At 43.9% G+C, this 16895-nt stretch overlaps 1 protein-coding gene across 1 annotated transcript; it reads right to left on the minus strand.

The window, feature by feature from the left end:
- Nucleotides 1–1937: 1937 nt before the first annotated feature.
- Nucleotides 1938–16787, minus strand: LOC100230413 (regucalcin). Its single transcript, XM_072932099.1, has 7 exons — nucleotides 14467–16787; nucleotides 8396–8564; nucleotides 7774–7956; nucleotides 6349–6564; nucleotides 4795–4926; nucleotides 4024–4178; nucleotides 1938–2386 (listed from the first exon to the last, which is right to left on the minus strand). The coding sequence occupies exons 2-7, from the start codon at nucleotides 8559–8561 to the stop codon at nucleotides 2336–2338; spliced, it is 903 nt and encodes a 300-aa protein (XP_072788200.1). The 5' UTR covers nucleotides 8562–8564; nucleotides 14467–16787; the 3' UTR covers nucleotides 1938–2335.
- Between the last annotated feature and the right edge of the window lie 108 nt (nucleotides 16788–16895).

Raw genomic sequence — 16895 nt, forward strand, 5'->3', positions numbered from 1 at the left:
GCAAGTAACTGAGTATTTTTTGTTAAATAAAGTATCTGCGCTTACTTCCTATATTTTTTTAATTAAAGGTTGGGACACTCGACTTGCCTCCAAACACCCTGCTATCACATTCCTCTCCAGATGGGGTAAACAGGAAATCTTGCATAATTGTCTATGTTCCTTATACCAGTTTGGCACTGACATGGTGCCAAAGGGCATTTAGCACCTCTGCTCTTAAGAACCCCCAGCAGTTTAATTGCTATTGGAATTATGGCTTAGGAAGAAAAACAACAGCCATTTGTTGAGCAAACATTACAATAAGCTGAATGTTTTATTTCTCAATCAAGTTGTCTCTGTGCAGCTCCATGGACTCACTTCCAGGCCAAAAGGAATGATTGGAGTGATAGGCCAAGTCCTTTCATCCTGTTATACAAATTATCAGTCAAGTAGCACAGGAATGAAGTGCTTTCTAATGGCCTAAAGTAACCATCTAAAATAAGTGTCTGAAAAACACCTAACATGGGTCTTAGAGTAGGCTTCAGGTTACTGCATTGAAATAATGCAATTTGGAAAATCCTGTTTGTGGCCAAGTATACAACAGTACTTAGTGAATAGAGTTCCTTTCCTGGTCCTCTGGAACTCAGATTCCTTTCCATACTGTGGCCCAGTTCAACTGAGGGATCAAATATACCACCTAACCTTCTCCTGTCACCTTTGAAATGGGTAGAACATTTTCCTAAGACATGTGGCTTGACCTACCCCCTGCCTGATCAGATCTCAGCACCAGATCTCCTACTTGTCAGCAGACCAGAAGGCTACCACGTAACAGAATTGGGAAATATGGGTATTTTTAAAGGAAAAAATTCAGCACAGTTTGGTTCTTTCAAAACTGTTGTGAGGGACCCCTTGGCTAGGAGAGGGATGCTGGGTTTGGAGAAAACAAATTTTAGAGGCATTTTGCGTACAGCCCCATGGAAACTGTGTTTAATAAATTTCTGCATGGCTAACCACAGTTCCCCTGCTCCTCTATGCAGGGGTTATTGGGGGAGATTGTCCTCATGAGGCACTGAGTACTTTCTCCCTACTCATAATATCTGAGGGCTTTGAATAGCAGGGGTGAAAATGTCAAATACCTCAGAGGAAGACACTGAAACATCTGGTCTGGTAAATAATGTGTATTATTGCCTTCTTAGCAACATTACGAGGTGTCAGCATTAAAGAGCTGAAAATGTATTATGTGCTGTGTCTCTTTCCAGGCAGCAAAAAGATAGCAAACTCAATGCAAAGGCTAGATTTCACTGCATATCTACAGGTCTCGAGCATTCTGAAATCCTGAAAGGATCACACTGGTTATGTGGGTCCAGAGTAGAGCTGGGCTGTTATTTAAACAGCCTTTTAAAATACACCTTGATGTTGTGCTTTCTAGAGGAGAAAGGAGAGTAGGATCTAAAGGGAAAAAGGGGGAAAATACTTGAAATGGGATTGGATGAGCACCAGAAGAAAGGGGAACAAGATGGTGAGGCCATGGGTACATCAAGGCATGTAAAGCAAAGGGAAGTTTGTGTGTGTGTATGTTTAAATATCACCACTGAAAGGACAACTCCACCAAGCATCCATATTTGGTATTCCAGGCTGTCCTGGTGGCTCACAGCCTGTGTGTGCACTGACTGTGTGTGGTCAGCCAGTGCTTTCAAGGTAACATCTGAATGCAGAGAAAAAAACATCTGTAAGTATTTCTTTAAATGTAGTTGTATAGTTTATTTTCAGCAGCCTAAGGACAGCCTGGAAAAAGGCTAATGAGGATGTAAGAATGGAACCTGGATACTACAAATATATCTGATCATTAAAGAAAAAAAAAAAAAAACAGAAAGAAAAAAAAAAACACAACAAACCAAAACCAAAAAAAAAATAAAAATAAAAAAACCTCAGGGGAATCCTGCAGCAGAGGAACAGTCCAGTTCAAGACACCACTCTTAAAATGTTTATTAAAATCTGCCGTATCATTGCTGGTGCAGCACTGTAACATGAGGAGTCTGATTCTGCTTTGGGAACTGCACAGACTTGAAAATCCAGAGCTGCTCACCAGAAAGTTCATTGAAACTACACTTGAGCACTTAGAGGTTTATGGAAAGTGACAAAAGCTACCAAGGTGTAACACAGATTAACTTTACCTCTCTAACCTACTGCATCAAGCCACAGGCCCACAGAAGAAGAAATATCTTCAACTCCAAAAGCACACTCACAAATGTGGGCTTAGAAATCTTCACACAAATAAATTCTGTAGTTCATTTGACTTCTTCCAGTCAGATTTACTACAAGATGGAAGCATTTCTTCGTTGCTCTTTAGTGTCAAGGTTCAAGCAGCATAGAAATTCTGTGGGATCCCTTTCACACCCAGGCCTGTTATCTGTTTTAAAAAGTTAAAAATTAAAAGATAAAAGAAAGGAAACAGATGAACCTCCAACTGAGTATAATGAAAACATTCAAACATTGTAGAAAAATATCATAGCAACAGACTATTATGTGGAGGGTCCCCTGCTTCAAGAGAAGCCCAGAAGGAGTCACTACTCGATAATTTTGCTAATTTAAACGTTATCTCTGGCCCTTGCATCTCCAAAACAATGCATAGTAATTTTTAACGTGCTTTGCCCATGCAAGATGAATGTTAGTTTGGAAAACACCAAGTCCCTTGTGGAACTGGAGAACTCAAGAACAAAACCAAATAGATTCTTATTTAATCCTCCTGTGGGCTTCTAAACTGTGCTGTTTGACTACATCAGTTCCCAGCCATGAGATGTCTGCTCTAAGCACTGCTTTCAACAGGAGTGGCCCAGATTCCAGAATAGATCTGCGTCCCTCCTGTAACATGCCTTCATCCTGTGGCCAAATCGATAAAAGAGTTTGGTTTGGGTTGATGGCAATTGCTGAGTAAGAACTGACTTTTATTCTCCTGATGTGCTTTTTGCTAATGGAGTGAAAAATAGTAAGAGAGAAACAAGTTTCAGATTCAAGGGCCCCAGACAAAAATGTTTTTTAAAAAGTAACAATCATTTTTTGTTGAAATCTGAAATGCAGGGAATTCTCAGAACTTTAGGCCTGTAAGCTAAAGCTCAGAATTAAACACAGAATTTTATTTGAGACCTTAGAAAAGGTTTCTAAACTTAAGGGCTAGAAGTAAGAATGTGGATTTTATAGTTTAACGCAGAGACATGTTAAGCTAAGTAGAGGAAAGTTTAGAGTTTTAGAGTACAGTATTATAGATTTATATATCATAACATGATTAGCTAAGAAAGCTTACACTGTAATATGAATCCATAAGATGAAATATTTGAAGATTAATTCAAAAGCATAAATATCCTTGTTAACAATATTTTATTAGTTAATAAATCCTTAAAAGATCTTGTAACTAAAAGTCTTGTGACCGTCTAAGCCATGTGGTGAAGATGTGAGTCAAACTCACCCTTCCTACCTATATAGAAACTTTAAAAAATAAATCACATCATCTAAAACAACTCAGAAATCCCATTTGTAAATCATTCAAAATTCTTTCAAATCCTCACAATTTTTAACAGACAAAATCCTAAAAGTTTTCGGATTGAGATGCAAAATTTTGCCCTGGTATATTGAAACATTTAATTTTTAAAGCATTTCTATTTCCTGGCACAATTAAAAACTGAGAGGTAAGAGAATTAAATTTCCAAAAGTTATTAAATTATAGTAAGAGATAAAAGCAATTCCTTGCAGTGTATTACAGAATACATTATCCATATGGCAGATCCATACCCATTCACTACCCTCAGATCCTACCAGCCAACTTTAGCCAACCCAGCTATCAACACTAAAACTTTTAATTTCTCCAAGTCTTCCTTCTAAGTGCATGAGCAGCTCTGCAAAAGCAGCTGGGCCTGGCTGGGGACAAGCTATGCACCTGGAGCAGCTCATGAAGTGAGTGGGATGAGCCAGGGCAGCTGGGACCACCTCACTCTCAGAATGCGAGGCTTGGCAGGTCTGATATACAGAAAGAAAAAAATAAAATCTGCTCACCTTGAAAATCTCTCCTGCATGAGGTTCCTTGGCTAAGGTGGCCTCGTCCAGTCCATCATATGCAGAAGTCACATACATTTCTGAGTAGTCTTTTCCACCAAAGCAGCAAGAGGTGATCCTTGGAGTAGGCAGCCTCACAGTTTGGATTCTTTTTCCTGGGAAAAATGTGCAATTGTTTTCTAATGTTCATTTTTTAGGAACCATGTAATTATGAATGTACTGTCAGTACACATGGTACAGATGTGACATTTACTCAGAAGGCACCTTCCCTTCAGACAGAGACCATATCCTAAAGGACAGTTTGTGGGGAAATCAAATTATTTCATCTGCCTCATTTCTAACTATTTTCCAGGCTCTCCCCTGCATCTGCAAGGCTTCATTTCCTTTTCTCAAAACAAAGCAGTACTGTGTGTGAGGTCAGGAAGGGCAGGGACATCTGGGATGGGATGGATGTTGTTCCTTAAAGCATTTTCCAGTGAAAAATTTCAACACTGAGAAATTTTATATGCAGTATTTTGTGGGGTTTTTTGACAGTGGTATTATTAAGAAGAGTGTGCAGTTCATCAGCCAATGATGGGAGCAGGGGTACCTGACACTGGGAGGCAGCACAGGGAGCTGCATTCTTTACATGATCAGAGTCTGAGCCAGCGATGCTCTTGGCAACCCATGGGGCAGAAATGGGCAATACTTGTCGCCTTATCTCCTCTTCAAACCATTCCTCCTGCTGCCATTCCCCTCACATTTATATGCACAAACTGGTGGAGGCCTTACCTGTCTCTGGGTCTATGCGAATGACTCTGCCGCCATCAATACAGGCCACCCAGAGCTTCCCTTCTGCGTCTATGCACATCCCGTCAGGCATTTGCTCCTCTTTTTCCAGATGGTACAAAAGCTTGGGGCAGGCTGCAGGAAGAGTTACAAAGCTGTGTGGGCTGCTACCCATTCTGTATCAGATCCCACTCTAACCTCTTCCATCTTGCAAACACATACCTTCTTTTTCTGTGAGAAAGGCATGCTGCAAAATGTGCATCACATCTGCATTCTGCAGATGTGTTAAAAGCCTAATTCAGCTTGGCAGAGACAAGTCCCCAGCACAGCCATTTCAGTCTGGGATTGTGCCGAATAAGTGTTCCTGTTTTTTCACCGAGAAGAGAACAAAATGCCCCTATCTCCCATGTTAACCCACCTGCTGCCTGCCACATCACAACTGCTGCAAGTGCAGTAACTTTTCCTGGACTTTTATTGGTCATGGCAGCCTGGATATGTCACATAAATAATTACCTGGGTTTAAACATTGCTGATAAGCAATCTCTCCTAGCAAAGGATCAAAAACTTTACTTTCTAATGGCCAACCAAACAACCAGTTTTGATTAAACCTGGACACCAACTCATGGTCAGGGATGTAATGCAGATATGTTGGTAAGTACGTCTGGTCCATGGAGCAGGGTCCATGGGTTACAGATCACCTGCTCTGACCCACCCAGCACCTTCTGGTCATTACACTACCCAAAAATAGACAGCTATGAACATAAAGCCAAGCCTAGGAAGCTCAAACATGTTACTTTTTATATTTGCAGGGGGAAATGTTGCATTATATCGTCTTTTGAAATATTATATCCTATAATGTGTAGAAAGAGATGTTCTCAACAAAATGAAATCTGAGTGAATGCAACTATTTTGTGTGATTTTCATCTGTGATTACCCAAAGTCTGCACTCTTTAAAGTACAAAGGCAGTTTAGCCATTTAAATTCCTGTGGAGCATATCAGGTTGATAGAGCATGAAAATATTTCAAAGAGTTTTGAAATTAGGTTAGATCCATTTTACTTACACTAAAATTTACTTCCTTGCAGATACAATAAAAAATGTTTATCCATAAAATGGATAGGAAGTTGGGAAACCTCTGTCACAATGACAGCTTGATCGTCCAAATACCTTTCTGCGAAATGCATACACATGCATGTTTTCCACTTGTTATTTATGGAGCTAGTACAATCAAAGTAATTCCAGTAGATGGCACTCAAGAATAAATACCATCCTAAAAGCTCTTTCTCATTCTGCAGTGTAAATGGCTTTTTCCCTGCAACTCTTTGAACAGGTCTAAGGAGCTGTCTCTCCAGATGAAGGTAAGCTGAAAGACTGTCAAAAGTTTGTTCACCAAATACACCTGGTAACTGAATTTGAGAAATATCACAGTCAGCCAACTGACAAGTTGTAACCAAAAGATACGAGATCTGTCAAATAAATCACTGCATCTCACAAGCCCAAGTCTTGCTGCAGACAGAGCAGTAGTGCTACTTGTCACCAAATTTAAAAGCATGTGTACCAATCTTTCCAGTGTGCACATCATAGCTGAAGGCATGGACAGCGTATGACAGGCTGTCAATGTGAAAGAAGGTCCTGTGGTCCAGGGACCAATCCAGGCCATTGGAGATGTCCAACTGGTCTAGTTGTTTTATTACTGAATGGTCAGGGAAGAGGGTATAGAGAGCTCCTTGCCGCCTCGCTCGGACCCCTGGTGCTGTCTCTTCAGCCATCGTACCTGAAATGGAAGTGGGAGCACTGGTTAGAAAGTAGAAGCTTGCTCTTCGTGTTTGATCAAAAACCTCCTCTAGATGTTACCAAGAAGTCCTAGGGAGCATCACAGGATTGTGATTTTTTTTTTATTTTTCTTCCTAAAAAGAAAATATTTTTAGGAAGAAATTCTTTGCTGTGAGGGTGGTGAGGCACGGGAACTGGATGCCAAGAGAAGTTATGGATGCCACATGCTTGGAAGTGTTCAAGGCCAGGTTGGGGGGAGCTTTGAGCAACCTGGTCTAGTGGAAGCTGTCTCTGCTCATGGAGGGAGGTTGGAACTAGATGGTCTTAAGGGTCCCTTCCAACCCAAACCATTCTATGATTCTACAATTCTGGAATCCTGTGGTGAAAGGGACTAATGGGTTCTGTCAGATTGATGAGAAAGGGTAAAAGGACCACATCAGGGGCAGCTGCCTCCCACAGAGGAGATCCTGGCCAATGAAAGGATGTTTCTGCATTGCCATGAGGTTTAAGTCATGGACATCAAAGACCCAAAGGACCACGAGGATGCACCAGGGGGTTGAGGTTTTGCTCACAGCAGAAGTTGAGATGCAGGCAAGCATCAATCATATGCTGTTTTTGTTGTTGCTCTTTGTAGGCTATTTCATGATTTAAATGGGCTGTGACCAGTAAAATGCAGGTGTGCACCATGTGCCTGAGAGCCTTGTTCAAACAATTCTTGAACTCTGTCAGGCTTCGTGCCATGACCACTTCCCTGGGGAGCTCGTTCCAGTGCCTGACCACCCTGCGGGTGAAGACCTCTTACATAATGTACAGCCTAAACCTACTTCTTGCCTTTTCTTGTTTTTCACAGGCTAACCAAGAGAGGCTGCATATAAAGGGTACAAGCTGCAGCTCATGTTCTTCTCTAGAAGTTGCATCTTTCTCTACATCTCCAGAAAAAGTCCCATCTCCATGAGCCCTTCACTGGCTTTTCCATTAAGGCAGTTGTTTGAATAATGCCATCCACTAAGCAGGAGAGCGTTTCTGTCAGATGGCCCTTGTCAACAGCATCTGTCCTCATCTAGGTCAGAAGATGTAGAGTCCCCTGTCCTCCTCCACTGGGCAGTAACCAAGCAGAGCATTCACAAGACAGGGAATAAATAAAAATGCCTTGTATAAAATACACTATAGTTTCCCTTTGCTCCAGGGGAAACTTCTGCCAGGAACTTACCAGCAAAAAACCTCCCCTTCGGATCCACTTTCCCATCATTGAACCTGTTGTTGGGTTTATCCTGCTCAAGCTCGAGGATGGTGGTGACTGCCTGGGTGTCCCAGTCCAGGAAGGCAAACCTGGTCCCCAGGGCGATGACATAGCCCCCACACTGCCGCAGAGCCACTGAGCCAACACGGGCATCTGCGGGTGGGAGAGCAGAAGATGAAGGGTAGCTTTGGGGCCATCACTCAGCCCTCACCAAGGGACATCCCTGGCTGGCAATGGCTGAGCTGATGCTAAGATCCTTCTCCCCTGGGATTGTTAGCACACCTCACTGGCTCTATGTTCCGTGGATTTTTCCACCTTCTAGGATGGCACAGCCATTAGGACTGTACCTTTTCCTCTGCAGGTCCCAAATGAAACATGCATTCCCACTTAGGCTTATCAGGGGAAACACGTGCATGGTCCTCTCTGCTCAGCTGGCTTAGGCCACACTGCTCAGCAACACATTGTGGGAAGACAGGGTGTGTGGTCCCATGGAAAGTTAGAAAAACCACCGACCTGCAGGACTCCTACCAGGGGGGGTGGATGGGGCATACAGAGAAGAGTCCCAGGTGAAGCAGTGAGGACGGACTCTTACCCACAGACACGCTCTGCACCTCATTGGTGACGGGGCTCCAGCGGCAAACTTTCTGCGAGTTGATGTCTACATAGACAAGTGCATTCTCCCTTTCTTCCCAGACTGGGCACTCTCCCATCCGGTTCTTCTCCTTCACAACAGACTCGATTTTAATGGAGGAAGACATGGTCTGAGGGGAAATTAATAATTGATGTAATTAAAAGCTCTCATGTGATTTTTTTCATGCCTACAATATTGAAAAAGAGAGATTGTAAATAGCAAAGCACTCCAAATCCCACATCTCAAAGTAATTTAGGAGGTTCTTATGACATTTCCATGGCCTCATGTCTGGAACTGAGCTTGAGGTGCCAAAGCTCCTCCTTACCAAAACTTTCCTAAACCACAGCTGCTGATGAGGCACCTGTCTCCAGGCACAGGAGTGCTGGGGCTATGGTCCTAAGCTGGAACCAAGCTGCTGTCTGGGGATCCATGATCCTAAGGGTCCCCCAGACCACAAAGAGGGATCAGAAGGCAGCAGCACCAATGAGTGGTGGATCAATCTTTATGTGGAAAATCAAGGCTCTGCCCTATTTAACACAGGTGCATTGACTTCCTCCACAGGAAGACATTTACACACCCACAGCACCGACTCCACTTTGCCACAGAGGCCACTGCAGAACAAATACTTGTTCCCACACCAAGTCAGTGAGAATATGCAAATACTGAGGAAGGCTCCTGCCTTTGAAATTCTACTGCTGTGTTTTCCCTCTAAGCATTTCCTCTTCATCTGTCCCTTCAGTGCCCCAGCTTGATCTCCAGCCCCTGCTGCACACTCCAAATTTTTCCAGGCTGTGGGATTCAATTACCCCAGTTGCTGCTCGGTGGGCCAAAGCCACCAGTGAAGCTCCCATTCCATATGCCTGCTTCTGCCAGAAGTTGTTCATGCCCTGGCTACCTCGTCCCCATTGCAGCAGGGGGCTCTCAGGGACATCAGTCAATCAGCCACAGCTGGCTGACACCCACACATGGTGCACATCCCATCAGTTTTATGTCCAGTACCTACTGATGTCCTCTAAAACACGGATCCTCTGCCTGCCCTGACCTTGCTGTGGGGTGGGAAGTGAGCAATAACCTGCACCATTTCAGCTCTTACAAAAGAAAGAGGCCCACTCACTGTCTCTGTCACCCCTAATGGAGCCGCCTCCAGTGCTGCACCCACTGGCCTCAGCACATTTTTTCCACAGATTGAGAGATAATTCTTGGGAGGCAGCCAATCCCTGACATAACATCAATCCTAGGGATTACTGGCTCCAAGTGGGTATTGTTTCCTAGTAGGTGAGCTGGCGATAAGGTTTACAGATAATTAATTAGCAGTAATGCACTTCAAAATATGTGGGAAGAGCCAGTCAATCAGAGTGAGTGGAAATGCCAAGGCTGAGGGACATGGGATCTTTCCTGCAATGAGTCACACCACTAAGGTAAGTTTCAAACAACCCATCAAATATAGTCTTCTCCCTTCCAAAATACACTGGCCAGAAGAGGCTGGGCAGCAAGCTGTTCCATGTAGGCAAATCGCATCTAAAGCGTAAATGAAGATACACAGCAAAATGCCAAGTTTAACCTCCAGAAACCTGTTAAACAATGCTTGAGCTGGAGGAGTGAGTTTCTTGTGGGTTAAAGCTTTGTGTCATGTGGCTGCCATATGTGGGACTCAAGGCTTGGAGACACAATGCTGACTTTATTGTATCATGGTCTGGAAAGCACAGAGCTGTTCTCACCCCTGTGGGAAAACAAGAGTTCAGCACCAGCCCGGCAGCAGTGCGGTTCCTGCAGAGGCAGAAAGCCTCCAGAATTGCAGCCAGTGTGTATTTGTCTTGTCAGCTGCTTCATTGACCCAGCTGAGCCTTATTAAACCTTTCTTTTCCCACCAGCTCCTGTTTCATTTACATTCCCCTTGTCCAACTTCTCCAACACCAAAACAGGGGCTTGGCAGATAAGCCGTGGTGAAATACTTATTCACAGACCCATCCCACATGCCACATGAGTACACAATCACACCACTGCCAGCTGTTTCACAAGGCATAGGCAGGGGAGAAACCATCCTGCTTGCACCAGCTGCCTGCTTCTCCCTCTCCTGTTCCCCAGCGATGCTGCAGAGACCTGCCCTGTCCCATGGGCCCTCAGTGCACACCCACCTTCCCTGACAGCACCTTCAGCCATGGCATCCTTCCCCTCTGCCAAAGAAATAACTCCTGTGTGTCACTCCAGCTGTGGAGCTTTCCATACTGGGGAACATTGTGGCTCAAATCGTCATCACCCCTCTCTGTTTTTAAGAAGAGGGCAATTAGAAAGGAAGGTCTGTGTTTTGCTAGCTGAGGTTTCACTAATTTTTGCAAGCAGCTGAAAATGGAGCTTTTAACAGGAAGGACCATCCAGCCCTAAGTGGCAGCATTGCCCTCCAAAAGAGTCCCCACAAGCTGTGAGGGTTTCAGCCCTGGTCCTATCCAGTCCTTGTCCCCTTGGCCCGGCTCAGTGCTCTGCTCATTTCCTGCCATGCCCTCCCTGCTGACGCCCCATGGAACAATGCAGCAGTAACATTTCACCAAATACAGCATCTCAGAGGGAAAAATGAGGAAATGACACCCAAAAACCTGTTTCAAAATATCACAGCATAATCACTCTCCAGGCATCCTGCCACACGGGCACCTTTATCTGTGGCACTTTGCAGCCTGCTTGGTACTGCACTGACCCATCAGAGATGAGCATGCAAAGAAAGATGAGAAATTTCAAGCAAAAATCACCAAATACTTCTGTATTCTCCCAAAGCAAAATCCCTTCAGAAAAAAATCATCTCAATCACCCTCCTAAATCCTCTTTCCAACATTTTGTTGGCTTTGTAGCCTCCTGGACTCACGCACAAGGGATGGACAGGTGTCCATAAAACATTTTCCAAGTTAAACTGTTAAACTGGTAAAAGTTAGCAGAACTTTGAGACCATAAGAAAATTTTCCTGTTAGGGATAAAAAAGGAATGTAAAAACATCCTGTCTGCTCTAGAAACTAAACCCTGTCTCTGGCAGCCATTTGAAAATAGCCTTTCTAGACCTCTGTCCACTTTCCTTTTCAAATCATCTGCACAGAAGTTGGTCATTTCAGTACCCTAAAAAGAGACAGGTAAAATACAAATGAATGACTGGCCTTAAAATTTTTTTGCTGTTTCTTTCCCTCTCTCCCTCCTGTGTAAACACATGTAATTTCATTTTTAATGTCAAAGTGAACCTTCAAATAAGCAGGCAGACAGCTAAAACTTTTAATGTACAGTCAAGCAACTATCTGCATAAACCAAAGAATTTTAAGAACCCTTTTCCCCTCAGTCAAACAGCTGAATCTTTACCAAGCTGGAGGACACCTATGCGAAACTCTGCAGTTCATCACACCAACGCACCTGCTGAGGAAAATATTGCAAGACCTGGCTCGGTGACTCTTTTCCAGCACTGGTCCAATGAAACTGTCTGCTGTTTTCAGCGACGGTTAAAAATGTGCACCAGTTGATGTTATCTGCATGGAGCAGGTAACCCTTTACATTTTGTATTCAGTCAGCAGTCACATGAATGATGAGGCAGGGACCAAAGCCTTTCTGAATGGTCTGGTTTGCAGTGCCAGCAGCAGGACATGTGATAGAGAAAAATCCTTGCTCAGTATTTTTCTCATGTCATGAAAGTGTGAGAGGGAAACTGAGGCATTGCACCATTCAGTTGCCCCAAGGGCTAGCCCAGTCTTATAAAATTTAGGGTGCTGAAAAGGGAAGGTTAATGAAAGATGTGAGGGAGGGTTTTGTAGTACTCTGATAAGGAATAAAATATTGGTGTGATTAAAGCTTATTATCATCTTTAAGACTTGGCTCCTACTCCTAGCTCTGCCACAGCCTTCTTGTGTGTGAAGTCACAGGGCTCCTCACCTTGAGCACGCAAAGCCTGATCCCACTTTGGCAAAAAGCTCCAAGCCGCAGCCTGTAGCACTCACGGGGAAGGACTTTTACCAGGGAGTCTCAGCAATTGCCATGGATGCTGCAGCATGGCAATGTCCTGCCTGGCTTTTATTTTCTTCCTTCTTTGGCATTTGCCTTCTTTATTTGTCTGTAGGAGGCACAGGTGGAAGATGCCAAGTGTCTTCTCCCACCCAGCCCTGATCAGCAGAGGTAGGTGATGGCAGGACCAGCAAGGTGGGACAAGGCAGGCTTGCCATGGGGACAGAGACCAAGCTGGGCAGTGAGCCAGAGTGACCACCAGTGTTTTGGTGACAGGGCCACATTCAGCAAGGGCAGAAGGCACTTGGGAGAAATCAGCCCCAGTCCAGCATGCAGGAACAATGCGTTTCTTTATTCATTAAAGACTTTAATGAAATTTGTAATTTGATGTTCAAATGATTCACAGGATGAAGATCTTTCCCTGATAAGCAATTAGACAAGATAGACGTATTATCCTACCACAGTCACCATCAATCCACATTCAGAGATTAAAGAATTACAGCCGTAAAACAGAGACAAATTCAAACATTTCTAGGGAAAAAGCCAGTAATATTTCCAAATCAAACTCCTTCCAAAATCCCTGTATTACAGACAAAGTGATTCTGGGTGCCTTGAGGACCCTGCTGAGATTTCCTTGGGTTCCAATGACTCCATCTCATGTCAGCACAAACCCTCAGTCTCTGCTTGCTCTCAGAAAAATTATGTTACTCTCTGCTTTCTTTTTTATAAACTAGTGATAACTTCAAAGGGAGGTTCAATTAGAACAATATGCATGTTTTCCACAGCATTTTAAGCTGAAAGACATATTCAAAAGGAAAATTCTGGCTTATGATAATTTTCACTGAAAATTAATTTTAATCTAAAAAAAAAAAAAAAATGAAAGAGGTAAGTTATCTTGTTTTCTGCAAAATATTTCCTAAAGCATTTTCTCTAAATGGATTTTGGAGGAGAAAATCCTGTTTTCCACACAGCTGTTTACTTCCAGTGACTTCCCCATCACAGGCTGCAGCAATATAAAACCAAGTGAGGCAGAGGGACGAAGAATTCACCTTGCTGCAACTGAAAACACCAAACATGCAGCTTTCTGGGTGAGCAGCTTGGACGCTGGATCATCGGTGGCACAGGAAGGACAGCAGCTGGGAAAATTATACCAGAACATGTCTGTCTAATTTATTTGTGTGTCTGCAAATGCTCTGGGGATGCCCCTGCCACATTTTGCACCATCTCTTATTCCTACCCTGACCGCTTCTAGGCTACCAACACAATTACCACATCTCCCACTCTGCCATTTCAACATCCCACATGTCTGCTTTTCCAAAAGTTGGTCACTTTAGGAAGAGACACATCTCAAAGTTTTTGTGGGTGTTGTTGCTGAGTGGTGCAGCTTTGCAATAGCAGGTGTATTTGCTAGCCAGCCAGCTTTTCTTTTAATTGTTTCCGCAACATAAAGAGCCTGGCCTTGCCATGCACTTTGCTTGTTTCTAATGTTGCTGGGTTGCAAAGCAGAAGTTTCTAGTGAAGTTGGCCAAAGGCAGCCATGCACCCCTGTACCCCTGGCTGATACCCAACCACTTGTCTCCTTCTGGTGTGGCTTCATCTCTCCTACTGCTTTGGTATCCTCTGATGCAACTCTTACCCGCTTCTTTTTGTAGTCTGTTGTTTTTATCAACATAGAGTAGTCAGGAGAAATACCAAGGCATTATCACACCACATAATGTGGTACTTAAATTGTGCTTGTCTTCTGCTCCCCACAGGCTTGTGCTCAGATAGTAGCTCAGAAATTGTTCTTGTGGCTTTGCAAATATTTAGTAAATCCATCACTTCCCATTTTTTCCCCATAACTCCCCAAAATATACTTGTGTTACTTATTCCCCTTGAGGGTCCATCCCATCATTCATTGCTCTAGAAACTCAGCTTTGCTTGTTACTTGGTTGTCCTGATCTCTTCAAGCTTTTATGCACCTTTGCAGCTGCCTCCCTCTCCTCTAGAAGGAGAGCTCTCCCTCTAACTGGCAGAGTTAACACAGCTATTAACAACCCCAGGCAGATACAGGTGTAGCTACTCACCCCAGCAATATCCCAGTTGACAGTGTTGTCCAAAAGTGAAGCCAAAGCTTATCTTTTTGTGGCTTTGCCCTTTTGTAGGAAGAGCCTGGTCCCTCCCTTTTGCTCAAGATGGGAAGAACTGGAGCTCCCCAGGCAGTCAGTGCCGCCTGCTTTTATTTCAGCAGAGCTATCTTGCCAGCAAAGGATTACAAGAGCTTTCTCCAGCTCGGTTGAGAAAAACTATGCTTCACCTATGACTATAGATTTTGGTCATGAGGGTGAAGAAACCCTTCAGGGCTCAGCACATGCTCCTCCTGATACAGTCTTTCCTGTCACTGGGTTCTTGCTCAACCCTAATTGAAATCAGTGCTGATTTGATCAAAGAGGTGAGCGCCATTAATAAGTGAGGGATTAAACAAAAGTCAGGAAGCCTTCCTAATTGAGAGAACCAGCAACGGCTCAGCTCCAGTTTGCCAGATCCAGCACTCTGTCATGGGACTCAAGTCAAAATGCGCCGGCAGCACCAGTTTGGGCTCCTCGGGGCTGGGGCATGGGAAGCAGCTCCAGCCTCTGCACTGGAGGCTGCGCTGAGACGCGCTCCCAGGGCATTTCGGCAGCATTAAAAATTCAACTCTCCTGGCAGAGGTGGCTCTTCCTGGTCATGTGAAGCCCACAAGACCTGTGCAGCAAAACCAACTAAGTGCCTTTACTGAAGGAGAAGGTGGCATTCATTTGTAAAATGTCTGCAGCAACTTATTTTACCTGCCTCTGCTCTCACACACACAAAGAAACATGTTATTCAGACCTTTTCCCAGTGCACCCATCCACAGCATGGAGGAAGAAGAGCTCCAGCAGCCATGTCCTCCTCCCTGCATCTCATGGGTGTCTCCTGGCCAGCTCTGATAAAATAACCTTTGACTCAATTTTTCATGCCTGTACAAGCTATTGCTCTTACTTTTCTAATGCAGCAACAACATAAAAAAGATCGGCCTTTTTTTTTTTGTATTGTGTTGGCAATCACCCTACTGCCAGTGCAGTGGTGTAAGGGTAAGCACAGGTATAAAACCTAAACAGCAATGGCAGAGGGAGCTTATCTGTGTTTATGACCACTTATTTTCTGCTGCATCTCTGGATCTCCACTAGTCATCAACCACAGCTGCCCAACAGCGGGTTCCAGAGCCGCAGGTATCACCAGGTTTGTGACTTTAGTGAGATCAGAGCCCTGAACTTGCCACATTCACCACCTCCCTCAACTCAAGCTTTCTCAATACTGTGCCTTGAGCAGATTTTAGATTGTGCCTTTAGATTGCCCTGTAGCACAAAATAAATGGAGGATGTGGACATTCCAAAGAACAAGGCCCAGCTTCCTTTACTGCCTCATGCTCATCCACACTGAAGTCGGGCTGCTTAAATCTCCCTTTTTTCCCAACTGCCAAGACAGATCCCTGCATAATTTAAAGAGGGAAAACAGTAATGTGCACAAAATAATCTTTGAACCCTTGGATCAAAGCAGCAGGCCTTGGTGGGCAGCTGAGTTATCCACTGTACACTGGAGGGCACAGCCAACACAAGATGATCCATCAGAAACTAACTGCAACAAGCCTGCAGAAATGGGAAACCATTATGTGCTGATTCTTGGAGCTACCTGGAGAGAAAACGCACTGCCACAGGCTTGCTTGGCAGTCACTTGGTGAGTTACCCTCACACAGCAGGATGGGGATACACAGCTATTCCTCCTGCAGATGGAGGTGCACTAACATGGAAACATGTAACATTCCAAGAGCAAAAATCTGCAGTTTAAAATCCAACTGAGATACATCAAAGTTGTTGCAGCACATACAGGCCTGAAGATAAAAGCAAAAATGCAATCCAGTGAGTGAGTTTTCATTCACAACAGGCAGTGTGAAGAAATTGCTATAGATCCTCCCTTTCCTTCACACTTGTAAACGCAGTGGCTTTTGGGGCATGTGGGCCTGCCTTGCCTCTCTGTACTTGGGGGGAGGTTGGTTCTGAAGGAAGTATGTGCACGTTGTGTTTTATACACAAGCTGACAAGAATGCCCAATTTCCTGTCATCGTGGATGTCCCCAGAACAGGTCAAGATCTTCAAAGGATAGAAAAGGATATGGTTCTAGATTCCAGAATTTTGGGTTTATATTTAACAAAATTAGCAACATGGTAACAGGCACTGGGGAGAGATGGTGATAAGTTCCAGCCAAAGCTAATTTAAGCACAGCCACAGCTGAGGCCTGTTAGAAGGAAGCTGCAGATCCAGTGAGAGGTATTCATGTTTCAGTTGTTGAGAACATCATAGGACAAACAAAGTTACAGTTAAAAAAACAGTGGTAAGACCACCAAAGGGCATTTTATGAGGAATTTCGAAAATATGTAAAAGAGACAGAACAACTAGTTTAATCAGTCAAACAATATAGTTTAAGTTGCAAATGAGAC

Source organism: Taeniopygia guttata, chromosome 1 (assembly GCF_048771995.1).
Source record: "Taeniopygia guttata chromosome 1, bTaeGut7.mat, whole genome shotgun sequence".
Taxonomy (NCBI): domain Eukaryota; kingdom Metazoa; phylum Chordata; class Aves; order Passeriformes; family Estrildidae; genus Taeniopygia; species Taeniopygia guttata.